The sequence below is a fragment of the Anser cygnoides genome, chromosome 6, assembly GCF_040182565.1.
Source record: "Anser cygnoides isolate HZ-2024a breed goose chromosome 6, Taihu_goose_T2T_genome, whole genome shotgun sequence".
Classification (NCBI taxonomy): domain Eukaryota; kingdom Metazoa; phylum Chordata; class Aves; order Anseriformes; family Anatidae; genus Anser; species Anser cygnoides.
In genome coordinates, this window is record NC_089878.1 from 31,889,542 (window position 1) to 31,912,273 (window position 22,732).

Here is a 22,732-nt window from a genome sequence, read left to right on the forward strand (position 1 = left end):
CCCCTAATTCCCTGGGACCCCCCTAGTTCCCTGGAGCACCTCTAATTCCCTGGGGCTCCCCTAAATTCCCAGGGACACCCCTAATACCTTGGGGCTCCCCTATATCCCCTGGGGGGGACACCCCTAAATTCCCATGGACACCCCTATATTCCCTGGGGCACCCCTATATTCCTTGGGGTTCCCCTAAATTCCCTGGGGACCCCCTATATTCCCTAGGAGACCCCCAATTCCCAGGGACACCCCTAAATTCCCAGGGTCACCCCCAATTCCCTGGGACACCCCCAAATCCCCCCCCCCCCCCCCGTCCTCCTCCTCCTCCTCCCCCTCCCTCTCCCCCCGCCCCCCCGCATTCCCTAGCCCCGCCCCCTCCTTGGCCCCGCCCCCTCCGCGTGACGTCAGCGCGGGAGGCGGGGCTTCGCCAGGCTCGACCGCGCGTGCGCCTTCCGCCCCCCCCCTCCTCCCGCCGCCGCCGCCCGGCTCCGCTCGGCGGCCGGGGCCCGGAAGTGACGCCCGGGGACGCGCAGAGCGGAAGCGGCGGCCGCAGGGCTCGGGCGGGTCCCCCGGTGCGCGCAGCGGGCTCGGCTCCCCCCGGCCCCGCCATGATCCTGCTCGAGGTCAACAACCGCATCGTCGAGGAGACCCTCACCCTCAAGTTCGACGGCGCCGCCGCCGGGTACGGCCCCGGCAACGGGGAGCGGGGAGCGGGGGGCGAGGGGGGGGGGGGCTGCCGGGGAAAGGGGCCCGGCGGCGGAGGCCTGAGGGCCTGAGGGGGTGGGGGGGGATGGATTGGGGGGGTGGGGGGTGGGGGGTGTGAGGGGTGGGGGGGTTGGGGGAGCGGGGAGGGACCGGGCGCTGCCGGGGCTGGGCACCGGGGCGGGGACGGGAGGGGAGGGACCGCGGGGAGCCGGGGGAGGACGGGGCTGGGCCGCGGGAGGGAGGGACACGGGGTGGGGTGGGGGGGGGGTTGGAGGGGGGAATGGGGGGGGGAGGGGGGGGAATGGGGGGCTATGGGGGGGGGCTGGGGGCGGCGGAGGCGGTCACGGCTGCAGGGGAAGGGAGGGGAGGGGGCGGCGGGCAGGGCCCGGGGGGTGGGGAGGGGCTGCGGGGGCTGCGGCGTTGAGGGGGTGAGGATGGGCCCGGGGGGGGTGGGGCGGCGGGCTCCTGGCCGGCGTGGTGCGGGGCTGGGGCAGGGGGTGAGGGGCAGGAAGCCGGCGCGTGGCTGAGCTGAGCCCGCAGCCGTCACCTGGGTTCCTGCCGCACCCCTCGGCCATCCCCGGCAGGGGCTCGCGGGTCCTGGCCGGGGGGTGCGGGGCTGGGGTCGGGGCAGGTCCCTGTGCCGGGGCGGGGCGTGGGGGCACCTGCGGCGCTGCCCGGTTGCCTCAGCCCCCGGGGAGCCGGCGCTCGGGTCACTGACAGCGCCGGGGCTGTGGAGGTGCTCAGCTGAGTGCGGGGCTGCCCGTGGGTGGCTTGATCTGCGGCCCAGCTACCCCGTGGGGTCACCGTGACCACCGGCATGAGCGGCACCCGGCACCTCTGCGTGGGGACAAAGCCCGGAGGAGCGCAGCGCGGTGCTGGTGGCTGTGGGGTGGGGCCTGCCCCGGCTGCTCCGGGAAGGGACCCCTGGCGGGGCCGTTTTCTGTGCCACCTTTTCCTCCAGCGGCTTCTGAAGCGCTCCGCCTCTTGCGTACGGTACGGACCTGTGACAGGGGCCGTTTCCTCTGCGCTCCCCTCTCGGTTGACTTCTCGCTTTTTTCTTTTTTTTTTTTTTTCACACCATCACCTCCCGGCCCGCCCTGCCCGGTGGGGTAGCCGAGCTGCCCTCCTCCCTGCAGCCAGGCTCTGTGTTCCCCTCGAGCTGTCGAACGCAGCCGGGCAGAGCGAGCTCCCGGGTGAGTGCCGCGGCACCGCCTCCGTTAGGAAAAACGGCACGGCTGGGGGTCGGTGGCATGTGGCAGAAACGCTCGCTCGTCGCCGCCTGACGCCGGGGAGGAGGCCAGGCGTACGTCCCCGCGCCTCGCTGTGAATGCTGGGGTGGCAGCGAGGGGACAGCATGCGGCCGAGTACGCCCCAAAACCCCGACTTGGTGCGGATGGGGGCTGCTCGCTCGCCGCCAGCCCCCGGCCTCCGGGGTTTCCGTTCTGCCGATGCTTCCTGCATCGATTCTTCCTCGCGGTGAGCGTGGCCGACGGTCCTCCTGTTCGTCTGCAGGCCGCTCCTTTGTGTGGAGGAAGGGCCAGCTGGGCGACGGTCCTGCATAAACGCTGGGCCCTGAGTCTGCTGCTGAAGCGGAGGGAGTCGTGCACTTCTGCATTTCCTTCCGTGCTCGTGCTGAGGCCCCCCAGCCCGGGCAGTCTGGAGGCGGTGGCAGAGCCCTGAGGTGTGCAGAGAGGTGGATTTCCTCCCGGTTTCAGGGCTCCGGGGAGCGGTGTTGCGCTGTGTTCGTTCAGGAGAAATTTCTTCTCCCTCCGGCTGCAAATTCAGGGTCGTTCCGGTGACACCGAGCCCGGAGGCGGGAGGGGATGGCTCGTCTCCTCCAAAGCAGTGACGGGGCAGGTGCAGCGTGCGGGTTTCTTGGGGCAGGTGTGCCCGGTGCCCTCAGCACCGGCTGGGGATCAGGGCAGCGTTTGCTTCCGAGCCCCGCGCCAGAGCCTTGCTCCGTGGCAGGGGTGGCGTCGGTCCCCTCTGCCCCAGGTAGTGTGCTTTTTAAATTTAATGCTCTAATTTCTCGTTTCAAAGCGACTTCTTGCGACCGGACCACGCGTTTAAATCACGGCCTAAAGCTACTGGAATCCGTTAAGATAACTGCAGTTAGGAGCCTGGTGCTGAAAGCTGGGGGCGCCCGACTGTCGAGGGGGGGGCAATGCCTGGTGGGTACGGGGGAGCGCGTGGGGCAGCTCGGACATCGGCTGAGCTTCTGCAGGTGCCGAGAGAATAAACTAAGTATTTACCCACCGTGCAAAAAGAAAACAAATCTGCACAAATGGAGAACAGGGCGACTTTTCCCTTGGCTGGAGGCGGAGGGCAGAGAATCCCCAATTAAATTTCAGGTTTCTGTAAAGCCTTTGAGAGGTACCGGTCTGCAGGCCCTCGCGGCTGCTGCCTTCGCAGGAAAACAGCCGAAGCTTCGACTTCCCCGCTGCAGGCCGGCTCCTGCGGGCTGGCTGGGGAGTTTGGCCGGGGCTGCCCCCAGACGCGCTGTGCTGCTTCCCTCTTGGGGCGGTTCGGTGCTCGTCTGCGCCGCAGCACAGCGCTCCAGCCTGGACAGGAAGGCCGAGCGCTGGGTGAGATGGGGTGACGTGAGCTTGGCGCTGTGACAGGTGAGTCTGGGGGGCAGCTGAGAGCCTGGGGGCTGCTGGATGTGCTCGGGGGGTGGAGGAGCTTCGGGTCCCGCTGGGCTCTGATCGCCAGTCCGGGGCTGCAGCGCTTCAGGGAGCAGCGGGCGCTCCTCTGCCACCCCACCCTCTCGCTGACATGGGCGCTTCTGCAGCTCTGGGGAAAGCGACCTGGGCTAAAATGAAAGGGGCAAAGCTGGCTGTGCTTGGCCCTGTCGGCTTTCCCGATCCCGTTCCTTCCACGGGGGCTGCGCGCCGCAGCGCGGCTCAGCACGGAAACCACGGCTCCGCGCCGACGGCAGCTTGCGGGCGGCACCAGGCAGGTCCCTGCCCCGAGCAGCAGCCTCGGCCCGCAGCGGTAGGCTTGTGCGGGTCACTCTGCCAGCGCTCCAGCCTCCGCTTTCCTCTCGGGCTCTGCTCCGGGTTACCCCCGGGAGTGCTTCCGCTAGGGGAGCCGCGGGGAAGGGTGCGCGTGGAACGAGTCCCTTCCCGCAGGCCGCCTGCCCTGCTGGCTACGGATCGCCCAGGGAGGCGTCGCGGGGCTCCCGCCCGCAGCCCTGCCTCGTCCCCCGGGCATCTTGCCTCCTGCCCAGGTGTGGGACGAGGGGAGGCAGCCCCCAGCACGGCCCCCCCCCCCGTCCCCGGCAGGTCTCGGCCCCGCTCTGCGCGGCGCTGGGGGCTGCCGCCCGTGGGGACTGCTCGTGCCCGCGTGGCCCGGCGCTCCTCGGGTTCGTGGCGGGGGTGCTGGGCTCACGCAAAGCAGCTTTTGTTGGCCGAGCAGGGCCCGGGAGTGGAGGAACCGTGCGGATAATTTTAGCCGCTGCTCATAATTTTTTTATTGGGGTGACCTTTCTGCAGCGAGAGCCTGCAGTCTGTCTGAATCTGGCTCACTCTCTCCAAGCTGCGCCTCGACTCCAGCGATCTGCGAGCTCCGCTCCGAGCTGGAAGCTCTCAGCTTTGGCATATTCCCCACCCCCCCCCCCTTTTTTTTCTTTTTCCTCCCCCTCCTACGGAGCAAAATATTAGAATATCTGCGTGCCTGCGGCTTTTAAAATAATTGCCATCTCCCTGTGTTGAGTACAAGCCTGAATTGTGACGTGGGAGATGCTTCAGGCAGCTCTGGCTGCGGCTGGCCAGGCTCACATTTACACGCAGCTCTGTTTAATAGAGGGGATGAGGGCTCTGCCTAATTACAGACGTCGCTCCTCTGTCCATAAATTTGCTGTTAACGTATGGCTGAGAGCCTCCGCGCCCTGAGAGCCGGGCGGGGAAGTTTGGAAGTCGGCCGAATGAGAACTGAGGAAATGCTGTCAGAGGTTTGCTGTTGCTCCTAAGTGCCTGCTGGCATCCCTCCACGGGCGCCGCGGCTGTGCTCGGACGTGCTGCCGGGGTGAAAAAGCTGATCTGGAGCTGGCTTTGCGTTAGATGGGCTCGGCGCTGGGGCCGTTTGGAGAGGAACGGGGGGGGGGGGATGAGGGCACACAACCTGTCGGGGCCTCTGATCGTTACAGCAGGGGGCGGGTGGGGTCGGACGCGGCTCTGCCTCCAGACCTGCGGAGCGTTACCGGCAGCTGCCATCTTAGCTCCTGAGCTCGGGCAAGGCCTGGGCTGGATCTGGTGTGCAGCAGAGAGGCAGCGCCTCTGGTGTTCCCGGCGTGAGGGCCGGTTTTACGGCCCGTGCTGGGCAGACGGCAGCCAGAAAGGACGGCTGTGGGGGCAGCCGCAGTTCGGGTGGAGGTGGCAGGGCGGGCACGCTGCCCGTGGTCCTCTGGGCACGGCGAGGCTCGGGCCGCTGGCAGGACTGCGGGTCGGGGTGTCCCAGAGCTTCGTGCGGCGCTCTGGGGGGGTCCCACGGGCACGTCGGCACGTCCCCACTGCTATCTATTTGTGCTGGCTGCAGGTGGGGTTGGCGGCAGGTCGAGGGGAAGCGGCGGCGTGCGCGCCTCCGGAAGCGAGAGCTCCTCCGTCTGGGGACGCCTCGGCGGGGGGACGAGCTGCGAAAGGGGACGACTCGCCCGGCATAGAAACGCTTTGGGTAGCTGGTGAGGTTAGCCAGAGGAATAAATAGAAGCACTTTGAGCTGCCGGGTCGTAACGCTGCTGACCTGCGAGGGCCGGGAGCCTCCCTGCCTTCCCCTGCACGAGGCTGAAAGCCGTCCTGCGGCGCGGCACGGCGCGGCACGGCTCGGCGTGGCCGCCAGGAGCTCTGCATGCGGCTCACGTGAGCGCTCCCCCAGCAGGCCGCCTGCCAGGAGGCCACCGAATATCCAGCACTGGGCAGTTGCGCCCGGTTACCTGCTTCTCCCCTAAATCTCCCTCCTCCTCGCCAGCCCCGAGGCCGAGAGCTGAGCCGCTTGGAAAATCCGCGGTAAAAGGAAGCTGCTTCCGCGAGGAAACGCGCGGAAATGGGGCTGTGCCGGCCCCGGGCTTTTGTGTGCAGAACAAAGGCTGGCGCGTGGGGCTCTTAACCCGCCGCGGGTGCGCGATCTCGGACGGCTTCCGAAATAACGTGCCGAGGCGTTCTTCTCCCCTCTGCCGAGGCGCTGGCTGAGCAAGCGGGGCATAATGGTCCTTCCTCGGCAAAACCGCTCCGTTGCTCCCCGGGGCGAGGCGCTGTGTTCGGAGGGCCGCTGGGGGCCGGGAGGCAGCAGCTCCGCGTGCGCGGGGACTGGGGTTTGAGCGGTGTTACCTCTCAGGAGACGGAGCCGAGCTTTAAGGATGCGTCCTCTTTAATATGGCTAGCTCTCGTGTGCCTGACTGTGCTATCTTTAAAGCTTCCTACATGGGTTTCTTTTTTCGTAAAATTTATGTTGCCGTCCACGCTGATTGCCGAGTCTGAGTGCGGTGCCTCTAAAAGGAGAGCGCGGCTGCATCGACTGGCCCTGTGGGACCGCTGGGATTTTCTCCCACCTCTGCTTTGAGCAGTCCTCGCTGGGCAGCGGCGGTTTCGATGCGACCTGGGGGATCGCTCCCCTCTTCAAAACCCAGCGTTAAACGTGCGGCCAGGGAGGCTCCGAGCCTCCATCCTCAGCCTGGCCGGGGAGGGAGGATGAGAGCGGGAGAGGTCCCAGGTAACCGGGGCAGCCCTGAAAATAAAGGGCCTGCCTTGGGTGCGCTCACACCGCTTCTTTCAAGCGCGTGGTTTTCACCTTCAGGGATGCAGCACAAAAGACAGTATCTCTCCGGTCTCCCAGCAGAAAGGGCTGATGCTTTTCGCAGCTAACGACTCAGGAAGCAGCACCACCACCTCGTCCCTTCCACTTGGGATCCCTGGTTGGGGCGTGATTCCTCCCCTTCCGCCCAAGTAAGACACAGCTGGCCCTGTGCACGCTCCGGGATTGGTGCTGCTCGGTGCCCCGGTGTCTCTGCATTGCCTGTCGTTGGTTCGAGCACACCGTGGTCATTCGTGGCTTCCAGCAGTGAGGCTGCCCGCAGAAAAGCGGTTGGAAGAACAGTGCTTTCTGCTGAGCAGGGAAAAATACCATTCACACCTCTCTGGGATAAGGTGAAGGAAGGTAAATACCGAGCTGGTGCTTCCTCCGCCTCTGTCTCGCCTCCTTGCTGCGTGCACCACGGTGTGCCCGCTGCCCGGCGGGATCCTTGTGCCTTGACAGAGCAACTTCTGGCAAAAGGTCGCTGCGCGGCGCTGGCTGAGCCCACGAGGTTGGCTCAGCACGCGGGCTTTGGCTGGGGTGTTCTCTTCTGGTGGTGGCGGGTGAACTCTGGGATTTCTCCGGGCTGTGAGACAGGACCAGCATCGTCCGCCTGTGCTCGATGTAATGCTGTGTGCTTTTGACACCGAAGAGGAGATGCAGTCGCCTGGCATTTTTACCCTGTTCTGGTTCCCCACCCCCGCTGCCGGTGGTGGAGGCAGCTTTGCATCGCTCCCCGGTGGAGAACGGCCTATTAATAAGGGTCCCCTTGGAGCTGCTGAAGCACTCGTGTAGTGCCAGTCTGAACAAATTCACCTTGCAGAAGCAGATTGTTCACAGGATCCAGCTATCTTAGAGACCGTGGACAAACTGGCGAATGCTGTCTGTTAAGACGTTATTAAATCCACGTGTCTAAAGCGTAAGCGATGCGCCGTAGGCTTGCGAGATGCTTCTGGTGCTGCTCTGAGATCCTGAAGAAGGCACTGGCAGCGTTAGGGCAAACCCACGTCTCTCTTTTTCCCTGCAGCGGTCGTTGGCGTAGTGTCGGGGTGCGTAGGGATGAAGGTGGGGGTCAGGATGAAACGGGCATCCAAAAAGTTTCCTCCTGTGCTTTGCTGCCAGCCCAAACTCTCCTCTGCAAGCGAGTTGTATGAAGGGATTTGCAGAGCTGCTGGCGGTGGTGAAGGGGGCATGTCAGGAGGGATTGCTCAGCTGTTACATCCCTTCCGTCACCTGGTATCACGAGAGCTTGCAGAGGAGCCCGTCCCCTGAATCGTGCATCTTCGTGGGTCTGCGAGGCGAGTGTGCTCGGTCAAGCGAACTCCCTTGTAACGAGTAGCTTTTTCAGACGTTGCTAACTTGAGATCTGCAGTCTGTGATCTCGAAATCTATTAGTGAACGCCGAATAATAGCAGTCTCTGCCAGCTTCGAGGCCCGTTTCGTATCGTCTCTGGTAAGACTGGTTCTTATAGGAATGGGGAGTGAGCCAAGGTTTCTTGTCAAAGGCTATCTGCTCCTTGAACAGCAGGAACTAGAAGGTTTTTCAGAGCTGCTCGTGAGAAGTAGAGTATTGGAAATTAATCCTCTTCTCTTCACAGCTTGGAGGCTGCTGTTTGATTTCTCATTTACCTCCTGTGCGTTTTTTGTTTTTTTTCAGAAATAAACCAGAGGCAGTAGAAGTAACATTTGCAGGTAAGCGCTGAATTCTCCTGACCTTTTTAAAATAAAAATGGAAAAACAAAAAAAAGGGGGGGGGGGGGGGGGGGGCCTGTCTCGAGTGGCCTGCCTGTGGTTCCGCCTGGTGCACCCAAATTCACCCAGCACCACTGGCAGAGGGAAGAGCAGCGCCGGGACAGACTGAGTGAACGCCCAGAGCTAGGGGCTGTGTGCTGCGGGAGCAGAGTCTCCCGTCGGCTGCCCTGCTGCTTTCTCTGTACGTCTGCCTTCCCTGGGACTTAGCCCCCAGCGGTGCGTTCAGCGGCTGCGGCACTTCTTGTGTGAGCGCTGGACAGCTCCGTTACCTCGCCTGTTCTCCGGCCCGAAATCAGTTCTGTTTGTTAGTAGGTCGTTAGCACCACCCGGTTAGGGTTGTTAGAAAGCTGGCTTGGGGTGACGGGCAAGGTGAATTCAGAGCCTGAAGCTTCCTCTCCAGGATGAGAAGCGTCGAGGAAGTACGAGCGTTCAGCAGCAGCCGATGTCTCGCTGCTGTTACCAGGAATCTGTGCAGGGAAGCGGGGCGTGCTGGGTGGCCGGGGGGCTGCCTTGCCCTCCTCCTTCCCTCGCTGCCCCTTCTGCGGTGAAGTGGAAGCTCAGCAGGCAGTGGCTGAGCTGCCTTCGCTCTGCTGACAGATTTTTTTTCCTCCCCCAGGCTGCAGCTCTGGCCTGGTGGGCACGTCAGTCGCTTACTGTGCTTAGCATCCAGAAGGCTCCCATCTCCGCGCGTTTGTGTCCTCGTGCACTGAACGCGAGCAGATTTGCCGGGGATGCTGAGTGACACCAGGCTAGATCTCCCTGTGATGGACAGATGTCAAAGCTGTTTCAGCCCTTTGAATGATAACAGGTCTCCCTGTGTGGTGTTAGGGGTTTCTCGTGGTGTATCTGTGAGGGCTGGGGCAGGAGGAAACGTGTCGCTCTATGTAGTTCCTAGAACACGCAGGGAAAGCGTTGCCCAGAAATAGGAAACGGTCCCTCTCAAGTTCCTCACGTTTTTCTCTCTTGCTTCACAGACTTCGATGGAGTCCTTTACCATATTTCAAACCCCAATGGAGATAAGACAAAAGTGATGGTCAGTATTTCTCTGAAATTCTACAAAGAACTCCAGGAACACGGTGCTGACGAGGTGAGTAAGCATCTCTGGACATCCGGGGCCTTGAGCCTACAGATGCTTTATCAGCACAGGCAATGTCCTTGTGATGTTAGGGTCTGACTCGCAGAGAAGCGTCTGTTCTTCCGTCTTGTGCTGACGCTCCTGTGCCAAACAGGAGTCCTGCTTTGCTAGAAGACAAAGTACGTTCCCATTCTCTCGTGAATAAGCAGTCATCTTTTCTGACCGTACAGCCTGAAAGGCAAAAGGCATCACTAATTCTGAAATCCCTTCCAAAGGAGTGCAAGGCCTGGCAGAAGTAGTTTCCCCGGCAGATGTTCTGTGCCCGCTAGCGAGGGAAGGCATCAAGACAACTCCGGAGTCCCATGGCGCTGCTCGTCTGACTCTAACCACACTTGAGAGCGAGTGGTGGGCTCCAGCTGTGTGCGCGGACCTTGATCTGCACACTGCCTGGTTCCCCTTTTGCTGCTGCTGTGTGAAGTAGCAGGTTCAGTTCCTGTTGAATGGGCTCAGGCTGCGGAGGGCCATTTATGGTAGAAAGAAGGAGCCTTTCTGAGCTGTGGTTGGGTCGCGAGGCAGGAAGTGTGACTCAGTTCCTGAGTCAGTTTTCAAATCTCCTCATGTTAGCAAATGGGGTTCACCCTGCAGGTTTTTGCCACTGGGTGTCTGTCCTCGGAGGGAAACAAGGAAACTGTTCCATGAATTAGAGAGTCTGGCAAGAAACAGGAGGCTTGAACCCAAAGTGAATTCCTGCAGGTTGCGACAAGAGCTACCAAAGTCAGAATAAACGCGACTCGGCGTCCCGCTTTCTGGTCCCTGTACGCAGAACTTCTGAGCGGCAGCGTTGCCCCCGTGCCACAGGGCAGTGGGAGCTGCCCCACGAAGCTGCTGCTGCTGGAGCCTTCCCAGCACGTTTAGTGAGGATTGGCACGGCGTGTGATCCCAGGGGAAGCACCGCGGTGGGCAAGGGGCTGACGCTTTCTGCGCCGTAGCCAGGTAGCCTGACACCAACAGCTGCCGCGGTGGCAGCGGTGTGCGGGCCGTGGTGCCGTGCTGGCAGCGAGGGCAGCTGACAGCCGACTCGTCAGGCTCTGAGAGGAAGATGGGATCTCTGCAGGCCTGCCTTGGGAGTGCTGACTAAATAGAAGTTACATTTTGAAACCGCTGTTTAACAAACTGTTTCTCTCCGTGCTTCCCTGGAGAAGATGGAGCTTGCTTCTGCACTTCCTCCGCTCGGTCTCTGGTGAAACCCCACTGCGAAGCCAAAGTGGGGTTCCTACTAAGGCAGAGCATCTCCCTGGGCCGCTGCAGGCAGGCTTTCTGCTGAGAGGAGGTTTTGGCATGCAGAGAGCCCGTGCATCCTCTTTGCGTGGTGGTGGGTGTCATCCCAGGAGGGCCAGTTCTGCCACAGCGTCGTTCTGTTCTTCTCTGCGAAATACCTCCTGTTCCCGGCCCCCTCACTGACACAGAGCTGTGGCTCAGCTGAAAATTGCCATTGATGTAAAATTCAGCAGTGATTATGCCTGAAGAAAGGGTTTTTGCTGTGCTGTGGGCGGCTCTGCTTCTGGGAGGCATCCAAGCTACCTGGCAGTCTCCTCTCCATCCCCGTCTGTCCCACGGAATGGGCTGAGGCCAAGGCAGGCGATCGCTCGGCCACGCTGCACCTGACCTCATCTCTGAGCATGCAAGGGGAGGGCCGGCGCATGCTTTGCCAGGCTTCCTGCACCCTGAACCCCTGGGGGCTGCCCGCAGGACGGGAGGAGGGTTGTAGCCCTCAGAGCTGCTGTGTCCAGCTCTGCTGACCGTTCTCTGAAGGCACGAGGCATGTGGAAGGGGGTTTCTTGCCCGCACAAGTTCAAGACTAGAAAGAACTTTTTGAAGTTCTGGTTTTGACTCCCGTCCTGCCGCTTGTTCCCTGCCAGTGGGGCTCAGGGAGAAGGAGCAGGCAATACGACAAGAAGCCGATGACTTAGCTATTTGTCCGTGCTCCGTTAGACATGGGGAGGCAGATGCCTGTAATTTGGTGTTTCTAAATGGACACCAAACAAGGCCTAGGCAGTGCAGGCCGGGAGCAAATCAGACAGCTTGTGCTTTCAGTGTTTTGAGAAAAAAATCGATTTTTTTGGAAAAAAAAAATCTAAATTTCACACTTCTGAAAAAAAAATGTCCATTTCTTTCCTAGGTATTGAAGAAAGTCTATGGAAACTACTTGGTAAATCCCGAATCAGGTAACCCTGCTGTAATATTTACAGTGTGTGTGAGTGCAGCTCCAGAGCGACTCAAGTCACCTCAGAAACGCTCAGATGAAGGCCGCGCTTCCAGAGCTTGCTCTCTGTGTGTCTGTGCAGCGAACGGCAACTGAAAGGGTGGCTTGCGTGCGTCAGGGCTGAAGCAGCTCGCAGCACGAGCTGTAATTCTCAGCGCAGCCCTCCCCCGGGAAGCCTCTGTTCCTCACGGCTGGGTCTTTGTTCTTCGCAAAGACGCTTTGTGAGGCAGAGGAAAACCATGGTTACCTGTGACAGCATCTCTTCCTACTCGCTGCAAAAACTCGGGAGCGGCGCAGCCCGCACGTGTGTCTCGGAGCCCCGGGAATGTTGCCGTGGCCGCGTGCCCAGCGGGCACGGCTCCTGGCGGCGGTGGGGTGAGAAGCGGTCGCCCCCGGGGCTTTTGGAAGGCCTCAAGGCAAAGGTGGGACAGACGGTGGCAGGGGTGCTTGGGCTGTAGGTGTCTCTTGCCGGAAAATGCGTGCCTGGCTGCATTAAGGCCCCGCGTAGACGATTCAGGTTAGTGTCTGTCCCTCCCCAGGTTACAACGTCTCTTTGCTCTACGACCTGGAGAACCTTCCAGCAGACAAGGATGCTATCGTGCACCAAGCCGGCATGTTGAAGCGCAACTGTTTTGCTTCAGTCTTTGAGAAGTATTTCAAATTCCAGGAAGAGGGCAAAGAAGGAGAGAAGAGAGCCGTCATCCACTACAGGGACGATGAGACAATGTAAGTGTTCGGGCAGCGCAGGAGCGGAGTCAGACAGCTGTCAGTACACTTCCCTCTTCTGCTCAGAGCTGTAGGATGTGGCAGAAAGTCGGGAAATGCTATTGCTCTGTGCTTTGGCATGGTACTGAGGGCCTGTCCTAGGCTGTAAGGAGCCTAGGAGGGTAATGCTCACCCCTCAGGCTGCAGGGATGTTATACGAGAGCCTCTATTAGCAGTAGCACTTGTGGCTGCATGCAGGAAAGGAATCGGCCGCTCCCGACAGAAATGTTTTACTCCATGTAAATGCTGTCTCGAGGGAGGGGAAGTTTCCAGCAGGCGGGCCTGTGAGTGTTTGTTGCGTCTACCTGAGCTTGTCACGCAGTTGCCGCCTCGTCCAGTTGTAGCTCCAGCAGCTCTGTTCACAGCTGGGTTCTCCTTTCTTCCCCCCCTACAGGTATGTGGAGGCAAAAAAGGACCGCGTCACAGTTGTGTTCAGCACGGTATTTAAGGATGACGACGACGTGGTGATTGGAAAGGTGTTTATGCAGGTATGGAAGCAAGCATCGTGGAGAAAGGGTGAGGTCTGGCCCTCAGTTCGCTTCTCACTTGAAGCAGCCTCGCTGAGCAAGCAGATGTTAGGCAGAAGGGAGCTCACAGGTGGTTTAACGCATGTAAATGCTGCGCGGGGCTCCGGTCTGATGGCAGAGCCGTGCTGACAGGCAGAGGCAGCATATCTCGTAATCCAGGCTCCTGCACTGACCTCTTAATTATTGATGGGCTTCCTGGCATGGGCAATCAAGCACGTTACATATTGCAGATGGAAAGCACCGCGTAAATACTTCAGTCTCCGTGTCGAGGCCCTGTAGCACGGCTGGCTGTGCTGTGGGGGTCGCCAGGCAGCCGAGGAGGTGAGCACGGTGGGGAGGCTGCAGAAGGAGCGAAGGGGGCGAGGTGATGCGCTGTGTCTGGGTGGTGCTGAGAGTCGTCTTCGCCTCTGAAGCTTGTTCCTGCCAATGCCCAAAAGCTGCGGAAGGACTCAGGCCGGGAACAGCTCCGTGTGACCGCTGTTACGTGCTGTGATGGGCTCTTGGGTTTGAGCTTTGCGAAGCTTAGCTTGTGCACTTAAATCAGTCGGTAATGCCAAGTACTTCTGGTCTCAGCCGCCCTTTGCAACTGCCGCTCAGCCCGGAGGCACTCAGGGGGCTGTAGGAAACACGTAGCCTGGCAGTGCCCGTGTCTGGCCTGCAGAGGTTGGGACGCTGGGTTTGCTTACGGCTGGGGAGGGCTCAGTCAGAGCTGGTTTCAGCATCCACCCATGTCGCTGGCCAGCCTAGCTGACCTCCTGTCTGCTGGCAGGCCTGTGGGCAGCGAGATACTGGCCCAGTTTGCTGGATACCAGTTCACCTGCGTCAGAGATCGTTGCGACAGGGTCTGCTGTGATGGCAGCAGTGGGCGTCTTATCTCACGGCTTTGCTGTCTGCGCGTTTAGCTGTGGGCAGGGCAGCTGCTCTGGTTTTGACCTTTTCCCCCACCGGCATTGCCCATAGCCCGAAATTGAGCTTTATAAACCAGCAGGGAGGTGTGAAGTGGAACAAAATGGGGTTTGTGAGGCTCCTGGGCAGAGGGCAAGGCTTCAAGGGAGCGGCTGTCCCGGAGTGTGCGTCTCCCAAGTTCTTGGTTTTCACAACAGCAAATCCTGTTCCTGCCTGGCCACAAGAGTTTCCACTATGAGTCACGCTGGCTCCTTCCCTCCAGCTATTGCTCTTGCGTAACATCCAGCTGCTTATCTGGGCTCTCGTGGAGAAAATCTGGCCATTAACTAACCAGTGAAGCCATGTGAAACCCTTCACCCTCTGGGGTAAGCAGGCAGAAGTGCAAGCTCAGCATTCCATTAAGGAAACCCCGGTGAACTACTTGGCTCTCTAACAGGAGCACGGGCGCTCCTGCCCTTCCTGGGGCACGCTGTGCTGAGAAGGGAGGAGAGGCCAAGGGCAGCTGCTGGTGTGTGGGCTGGGCTGGGGGGCAGTGAGGCGGGGGGGAGATTGCTCTGCCTCAGGACAGGAGAATGGGGTCTGGACTTTCCCAGCCCGATTTAGAGACAGTCCTGAAATGCAGAGCTGGTTTATTCCGCGTGAAATGAGCGTTCGCTGCTCCCTGGGAGGTTCCCTGGTGGGAAAGGATCTCCCTGCCCGGAGGTGTTGTTTCAGGGCTTAGAGAAGAGCTGGGAGGAGCGGGCCTTGCACACAAGTTTCAAACCCCATAGATGCCTTTTATTGCCCAGGTAAAGCCACCTGGTGGGAGATGCTTTCTCGAATGGCAGAGCCTTTAAACCACGTGCGGTGGAGACTCTGCAGCCCTTCTGGAGGATCTCCTTTCCTCTGGAGTGAGGGGTGCTGCCCGCTTTCCCCGGAAGCACCGACGGTGCTGACTTTGCTGTAGGAGCTGTGCCATCTCATCTACTTGCTCAGCCTGAGGTGTCCCACGCACGCAGTACTCCCATGTCCCTGAAAGCTGCCCCAGCTGAGGGGCTGCCCTAGGGACACGAGTACATGCAGGGCAGCCACGTGGCTTCATCTGGATTGGTTTCCAGAGGGAAAACTTCCCTTCTTTGCAGGGAAAGCTGGGAAACTTCTGCTCAGTTACCCTGCGGGAGAGGGGAGCTCCGTTTGCTTTCCTGTCCTGCTGCCTGGCGTGCCACGGTGGGAATCGCCGTGTTTTTGTCTTGTTCAGGAGTTCAAGGAGGGTCGCCGGGCCAGTCACACAGCCCCACAGGTGCTCTTCAGCCACAGGGAGCCACCCTTGGAGCTGAAAGACACAGACGCAGCCGTCGGCGACAATATTGGCTACATCACCTTTGGTAAGCAGGCAGCTCTGTGGCGTGGGGACACTCAGGGAGAGGAAGGGAGGTTCCTGCTGCTGTATGGGGACCAAAAAGTAGTTCACCTTCCTTCAGTGTTCAAGTGGGTCACTGGGCCTGAAGGGACTCCGGAGCTCCGTTGTGTATCGTGCCCCCCTCCCTCCCTCGCGTCCCTTTGCAGCGTCAGGCCACCTCAGCTCTGCACGGGGCCGTAAGCATGGGAGCGGGCAGTGAGCCACGTGCTGGCGGGACCAAGCGAAATTTGGTGTGATACCGTGGAAAACAGAGGCTTCTTTCTCACGGGCGTGTGACTGTATCTGTGGCTGGTCCAGCTGCAGCCATCTGTGCAGTGCTGGAGCAGCAGCAGCAGTCGTTGGCAGGAGCCGGGCCGTGAGCTCTGCGTCTCCGGCTCTTCCTCTCTGCTCTCGGCCAAACGCTTCTGTCTCTGGTGAAACACCTTCCCCTGCCCGCAAAGGTGTTCCTCCTGGACGGCAAAGGGGATGGCAGAGCTGAGGAGTCCAAACCCTGCCCCTGTTTGAAGGGAGAGAGACTGGGGGGTCATGGCTGGATCTGCTGGGAGGTCTCAGGCCGGGCACGGCTGCGGTTTGGAGCGCAGACACTGGAGGGGGAAGCAGAGCCAGCACTGCTCTCCTCCCACGCTGGGCACGGTGCCCTGAGCGCGGGGCACTTAACCAGGCCCCGGCCTCGGGCTGCCAGCGAGACTGCTTCCTTGTCCGGGAGCAGCTGCCCCGTTACCTGACCTGGCGGTCCCAGGGGAGATGGCCACCGGGACAGAAGGGCTTCCAGCCCCCGGCTCTGGGCCACGGCACTGAGGTAGCAGACGCAGACGCGTCCGTGCAGTTCTGCCCTAGGGTGTCGTCATCTCTGGGCACGCGGCCTCGCCTGTCTTCCAGCTGCGTCCAGGCTGCTGCAAGAGAGCCTTGGGCACGTGACAGCGGGTGGGAAAGCGCTGCTCAGCCCCGTGTTTAAAATCACAAGTGGTGCTTAATCCTGATTATGCAGCTCGGTAATGGGCTCTCTGTAGAGAGCAGAGCAGGCACCCAGGGCACCGCGTCCTAAAGCCTGCAGCACCAGAGGAACCCGAAACCCTTCTGTAGCTCTGGGAGGGGATAACGGGTTTGTGTGGCCGCTCTTCTTTCAGTGCTGTTCCCCCGTCACACCAATGCTGCTGCCAGAGACAACACCATAAACCTGATCCACACATTCCGGGACTACCTGCACTATCACATCAAGTGCTCAAAGGTACCAAGGGGCTGCGGCTGGGGGGAAATGGGAGGTGTGGCCCCTCTCACCTGGGGACTGCAGAGAAGCACAGAGTAGGGGCGCTCCCCTCCCCTGGCCCCGAGAACTGAGTAGGGCCCCGGCATTGCCCTCCCCAGTCACTCGGGGTTGCAAAGGGCACGTCATCACCTTCTCTGCCCTTTGGTGCTTCCCATTCTAGCAGCAAAGTGGGGTTTTCTCCCTTTTCAATCTGTGGTTTTCTTTCTTTGTGGTAACAGAAATAAGGGGAATTGCTCAGAGACCTGGCTTTGACTGGGGTTGTCAGCAGCTTTCACCGTTGTCTCCCTAACGGCACTCATCCTGCAGGTCAGGGAGGCTGAGCACCCACCAGGGCTATGCAGAGCTGGGTGCTTTCCCTCTGAGGAGCAGAGGGATGGCTCCTACCTGGTCCTCCAGCAGCAGCTGGCCCTGGGGCAGGTCTCCCGACACCCCCAGCTCCCGGGGAGTCCGGCGGTGAGCAGTGCCTGGCCAGCAGGAGTGGCATTCCTCACCTGAACCGCCCGGGTGGCAGCTGATCTCTGCTGCTGCGCTCCTGCTCCAAAGCCAGCTGTGAGCACCCTGGAGCTGTGGTGGTTAGCTGAAAGATTAAAAAATCTAAAACCTAAACCCTCAGCTGTGAAGGCAGGATGCTGAAGCATCCCCGCGTTGTTTCTGCAGGCCTATATTCACACGCGTATGAGGGCAAAAACATCGGATTTCCTCAAGGTGCTGAACCGTGCCCGTCCAGATGCAGAGAAGAAAGAAATGAAAACAATCACGTGAGTGGCAAAGCGGGGCCTGGCTGAGCGGGCAGCTGGGGGCCTGATGTGCGGTGCCTGCAGGGTGTCCTCCCACCCCTGGTGGCGTTTAACGTGCTGCCAGGGCCCTGCCCCGCTCCTCAGCTCAGCAGGGAGAGCGGCCAGGCCCTTCCTGGGGGCTTGCGGCTGCCGGAGCAGATTCCTCCTGCCTGATGTGGCTGCAGCTCCTCAGAGCCTGTGGCCTGCAGCTCAGTGGAGCTAGGAGCATCCCCACGGGGCCTGCTCCCGCTTGCTCTGCACTCGGTGCACTATAAAACACCGGTGAGCCCCCAAGTGGCATTATCCATGTCTCTGAGAGCTCGGTGCAAGCATCTGCTGGACAAAAAGCTGCCCTGGAGCCCAGCAGGCAGCCAGAGGCAGCCCGGAGGCTGCACTGACATCTCTCTGCATCCTTTCAGGGGGAAGACGTTCACAACCCGTTAACAGCAGGGTCACGGAGGCTGCCGTGGAGGACGAAGGTTGGGGCACTTGCTACCCGATAATCGTAGCTTTTAATGTTGCTCCTCTGTGGGCTCACAAGGAATTCAAGCAATCGGGGTCTGTTTGTACGACAGTTTGGGGAGTAATCTGCAGAAACGAGCTGTGCTTGCGAGGACTCGATCGTTCCAAGAAACAAACCTTAATTCCAGTTTGATTGACTTAAGTTTCTTTTCTTTTTTTTAATTTTTTTTTTCTTTTCAAGCTGTTTCGCTTTGCAATATGTTACCGGAAATAAGTTGCAGTATTTCTTATGAAAATAATGCAATATTAACTTGTTTTCTTCTGAGTATTTGAGTTCAAAACTCCTGTATCTGAAGAAATACTGTTGGGGTTCATTAATAAAGGAGATCTTTCTATCTTAAGGAGCTGTGGGCTTTTGGCTTGTCAACGCACGTGGCTTTGCCAAGGGGGGGGTCTGGAAAGACAAGCGCCGGGGGGGGAATTAGAGCTAATCAGGGCCGGGGGGAGAATTACTGTGTCCTGGAGCTCGTTACCTTCTTCTCAGTCACTGGGGCTGAAGGGGGGGGTGCAGTGCCCAGGGCTAGGAGCGAGCGTCCTGGTGCAGCAGGGGAAGGGGAGGCTGGAGCCAGCCCCCCTGCTGCAGGCTGAGGCTGGGGGGCCGTGCTGTGTCCTCCCGTGCGTGGCATCGCCTGTCTCTAACCGGCCGTGAGAGCCCTGAGCCAGCAGTCCGCACCCTTCCTTCCCTCCTAGCTCACTCGGTAGCCCCTAGCTTTTCTCCTGACGGCAAGGGCCAGGGGTTGAGGCACTGCCTCCAGCCAGACCAGACTAAAACCAGCAGCTGCTGCCCCTCAGCTCGGGGCTGAGCTCTCACTGGGAAGGGGGGGCAGCCACAGCTACTCCTGTTCTCCAGGAACCCTGCAAAGGCATCGCCACAGAAGGTGTCTCTGCTGCAGGAAGAAGCACACCTACCTGTGGGGCAGGGGGCCGTACGGGGAGCAGGAAGCAGTAGGACAACCCAGTCAGAGAGCAGGGCATGTCGCTGCAGCTAATTCCTGAACTTCCCCGGGCTGGGGGAGCTGGGCGGTGAGCTGCCGTAGCCCCATCCTCCCTGCGGGGAGGGACAGAGCCCGGCTCCCCGGGTCCTCTTCCTCCCCAGCAAGCAGAGCGGAGGGGGGTCCGGTTAAGTGAAATAATTTATATAATTAGAAGACATTTTCATACAAAACCCCAGCCTCAGCCCCCCCCACCCCGCCAGAGACAGGGAGGGCAGAGTGGGGCAGGCTGGAAAATTACAAAGCACACGCTGGAGAAGGGCGGTGCAGCCCCTCTCCCCTGTCCCGCTGTACACAGGGCGCCCAGCAGGGCCGGGGCACCGTCCGCCCAGCCCGGCCCTAGCGGTCAGGGCGCTGCACGCAGAACACTTTGGCTTGGTGGTCGCCGGAGGTCGTCACCACGATGGAGGCATCCCTGGTGGGGGAGACGGGGCTCAGGGTGGGGCTGGGGGCTTTTGGTCCCTCAGCTCCGACCGCCTTGCAGTAACCCCAGGACCCTCCTGTCTCAGAGCAGGCCGCCCAGCACCCAAACTCCCGGGGGTTCCCAAAGGTTGGGGAGAGGTCCCTGCACACCCCCCCCGCCCCCCAGCCTCAAGGAAAAAGGGGGGGCTGGGGGCTCCCCGCTCACTTGTTGATGGCAAAGTCGAGGATTTCGGCGGAGTGCCCCCGGTACTCGCTGATCATCTTCCCCGAGCGGGCGTCCCAGAGCCGCACGGCCCCGTCCAGGCTGCAGGTGTACACCACGGCCGAGCTCTCCTCCCACAGCAACTGCACGATCCCTGACTGGGGCACAGGAGCAGGGAGGCAGCACAGTGAGCACCACGAACACCAGGCCCAGCGCCCCCATACCCCCACAGCAGAGAGGAGACGGGGCCCCCGTGGCCAGGCTCTGTGGCACATCCCCTGTGTGGGCACAGCAGCCGCCTCAGGGGAAACCCACGGGCTGAGAGAGAAGCACAAAGTAGGAACTAGCCCCAGGCCAGCCAGGAAAGCCCCTGGGCTCTGAGGGAGGCTTCGTGAGGTTTGCAGAGGTCTCAGCTGGGCTCGGACCCCCTCAGGCCAGGAGAAAGGATGCAGGGCAGTACCTCATGTTGGCATTTGTGCCTCAAGGTCTGTGTAGAAAGGTCGTAGATAGCCAGCGTGCCGTCCAGGTAGCCCACGGCGGCCAGCGGCATCCTGCGGAGAGGGGAACAGGCGTTACGGGGAGCTGGAGGAGGCGGGGAAGGAAGGGTGGGAAGGCACCGTGGAGCACCGAGGCGACGAGGGGACGACCTGCCGGCCGGGGCTGGAACTGAAACACCCCGGTAAGGCTCCAAGAGCCAGCAACCAGCCCGAGGTCCCCAGCAGGGAACACAACGGCCTGGTAGGAGAGGTCCCCAGCAGCCGTGCCTGCAGGACGCCCCAGCCCAGCGCCACGCCACGTCCCCCCACTCACACGTTGCAGAAGCCCAGCGACTCCACCGAGTTGGACTCGGCCTCCTCGCCCTCGCCGGCGGGGGCCTTGGGGGCCGCGCTCTCCATCTTGAACACGCACACCACCTGGGGGGGGAGAGCCCGTGAGCCCCCCCAGCAGCCCCCAGTCCCCCCCAGCAGCTGGGAGGCGGTGGTTGCGCTGGCCAGGCACGCCTCCTGCTGGCCACCGGTGGCCACCGCAGGCTGCTTTTGGCTGGCAGAAGCCCCCACACTGGGACGCCCACCTTGCCCGTGGCAGAGTTGACCAGCTTGGCGTGACAGTCGACGGAGCCCGTCAGGATCAAACTGCCGTCCTGGTTGCTGGCCACGCACGTCAAGGGGTCCTGGTGGCCGTCCTGGCCTGTGCGGGCGAGCAGGAGAGGCGTGAGCTCCGCTCTGCGCGCCCTGAAACCCACCGCGCCTCCCCCTGCAGCCTCTGCACCAGCTCTGCTGGCGGCCACACGGCAAGGGCCAGCACCGCGGGGACGGGGCAGTTCAGCAGGGAAGGCCCCGGGCTCAACGGGTGCCGCCTCTTCACCGCGACAGAGCCCGGAGCCCGCCCAAAGCCCTTCCCCAGTCAGCGCGCGCGGCAGGCGCTCAGCTTCTTCCCTACCTTTCAGCACGTGCAGCGAGGTTCCCTGCTTCAGATCCCAGATGCGCATGGTGCCGTCCTCGTACCCCACCACGGCTCGTTTCCCTAGGGCAGCCAGACCCGGGGGACTGAGCCAGAGCTTCCCGCACCCCTCGCTTCCCGACAGCGCAGGCCGCGCACCCTGGGGTGCCCCAGCTCCAGGAAGAACAAGGCGACAGCAGCGCCAACAGGGTCCCGTGGCCAGAGCCGGTGACGTTCCCCTCCCCGGAGGGGCCCCCCCGTGCCTCACCGTCAGGAAGGATCCTGCCACATGTGGCCGGGCACGCGGGGCCCTGGAAGGTTTTGCAGTCTCCGCTGGGGATCTTCCACATCCAGGAGTTGCCGTCGGCTGTGCCCGCCAGGAGGACGTGGGCTTGGGGGTGCCACTCCATCCACTGCGCGGAGAGGGGGACGGGCAGCGTCACGGGGCGGCACCCCCCTGGAGGAGGGGGAGCAGCGCCGCGTCCCGCCGCCAGCCCGAGCTCGCCGCGGGAGCTGGGGTTCAGCCGCTCACCTCCAGGTCCCCCACCTCGAAGGACCACACTTCTTCCTTGGCGTCCACCCGCCACGCTTTGATAAGCCCGGACATGTCGCCCGTGGCCACGAACACGGAGTCGTGGCTGAAGCCAGCACAGGTGACCGAGTCCTTGTGTCCTAGAGGCGGCAGGGAGCAGAGGCTGCTCGGTTAGCAAGCGGCAGACACAGAAGACGATCGGGAGCTCGGCTCCAGCAGAGCCTCAGCTGGGGACGAGCGCGTCCAGCGAGACGGGGCCGGGAGGGGGACGCGGCCGTTCATGTGGGCAGCCCCGAGCCGGGGGGGGCGCCCCGGCCCGAGCTCCTCACCTGAGCACTCGAACAGGAGCTCTCCGTCGCTCAGGCGCCACACGAAGGCCTTGTCGTCCTCCCCGCCCGTCACCGCCAGCGTGTTGGTCTTGGGGTCGAGGCTCACGCAGAAGACAGAAGCTTCGCAGAAGGGTGGAGGGAGGCTGCTCAGGGGCTGCTCGCCCCCCACCGAGAACCGCCCAAACCCCGCGCGGTGCCGGGAGGGCCGGGGGAGGTCAGGCTGGCAGCGACCCCCCCCCGCACCTCCTTCCTTTAGGGAAAGCCAGGAGGAGGCCCCGAGGCGCAGCGCTCCCCGGCGGCCGCCCCGTCGAGCCCCGCAGCTGCCCGCGGCCCCCGCTCACCCGAGTGCAGCGCGAACGTGACCTCGCTGTCGTCCTGCGCCTCCATGCCGCCCTCCACCCCCTCGTCGTCCTCCGTCTCCCACGCCTCGCCGTCGGGCTCCTCCTCCGGCCCCTCGTCCTCGAAGTCCACGTCCTCCATCTCGTCGGCCAGGTCATCTGCGGGGAGCGGGGGCTCAGCGCCACGGCACGGCGCGGCCGGGAACCGGGACGGGGGGGGGGCACTGGGGACGAGGGAGGCGCCGGTGGCGGGGATGGGGGGGGACCGGGGGGCACGGGGAGGATGAGGGAGGACGGGGGGGGGATCGGGGGGACAGGGGGGGACCGGGGAGGGGGTGGGGGGGACCGAGGGGGGGACCGGGGGGGGACCGGGGGGAACCGGGGGGGGCCGGTCCCGAGGCCCCGCGGGCGGTGCGGGCCCCGGTGGGGGTGGCGGCGGTGCCGGTGCCCCCCGGGGAGGCCGGTCCCGCGGCGGCGCGCCCCGTCTCACCCGGCCCGGGCGGGCCCAGCTCCACCACCTCGATGATCTCCTCGTCGCCGTGGAAGCCCAGCGCCCCCGGCCCCTCGGCGGGCTCCATGCCGGCTCTGCCCGCTTCCGCCCCGCCCCGCCCCGCCCCGCCGCCCGCTTCCGCCGCTCGGCCGCCAATCGCGGCCCGCCTTCCTCGCCCGGGCCCCGCCCCTTCCCGTCGGCGCGGGGCACTCTGGGAGTCGTAGTCCCCCGGCGGAGCCGCCCGCGGGCCG

At 62.3% G+C, this 22,732-nt stretch overlaps 2 protein-coding genes across 2 annotated transcripts; one reads left to right on the plus strand and one right to left on the minus strand.

Annotated features, from left to right (window-relative positions):
- The first annotated feature begins 473 nt into the window (after positions 1-473).
- On the plus strand, positions 474-18,076 carry ARPC2 (actin related protein 2/3 complex subunit 2). The gene is made up of 10 exons (XM_066999476.1): positions 474-673; positions 8,141-8,175; positions 9,210-9,322; positions 11,490-11,535; positions 12,113-12,299; positions 12,733-12,826; positions 15,009-15,135; positions 16,298-16,398; positions 17,095-17,195; positions 17,633-18,076. Exons 1-10 carry the CDS (start codon positions 600-602, stop codon positions 17,655-17,657), a joined length of 903 nt encoding a protein of 300 aa, XP_066855577.1. The 5' UTR covers positions 474-599; the 3' UTR covers positions 17,658-18,076.
- On the minus strand, positions 17,883-22,640 carry AAMP (angio associated migratory cell protein). Its single transcript, XM_066999466.1, has 11 exons — positions 22,482-22,640; positions 21,995-22,150; positions 21,654-21,773; positions 21,325-21,464; positions 21,061-21,205; positions 20,793-20,876; positions 20,425-20,540; positions 20,163-20,266; positions 19,813-19,903; positions 19,356-19,510; positions 17,883-19,142 (listed from the first exon to the last, which is right to left on the minus strand). The coding sequence occupies exons 1-11, from the start codon at positions 22,567-22,569 to the stop codon at positions 19,067-19,069; spliced, it is 1,275 nt and encodes a 424-aa protein (XP_066855567.1). The 5' UTR covers positions 22,570-22,640; the 3' UTR covers positions 17,883-19,066.
- Positions 22,641-22,732: the final 92 nt, after the last annotated feature.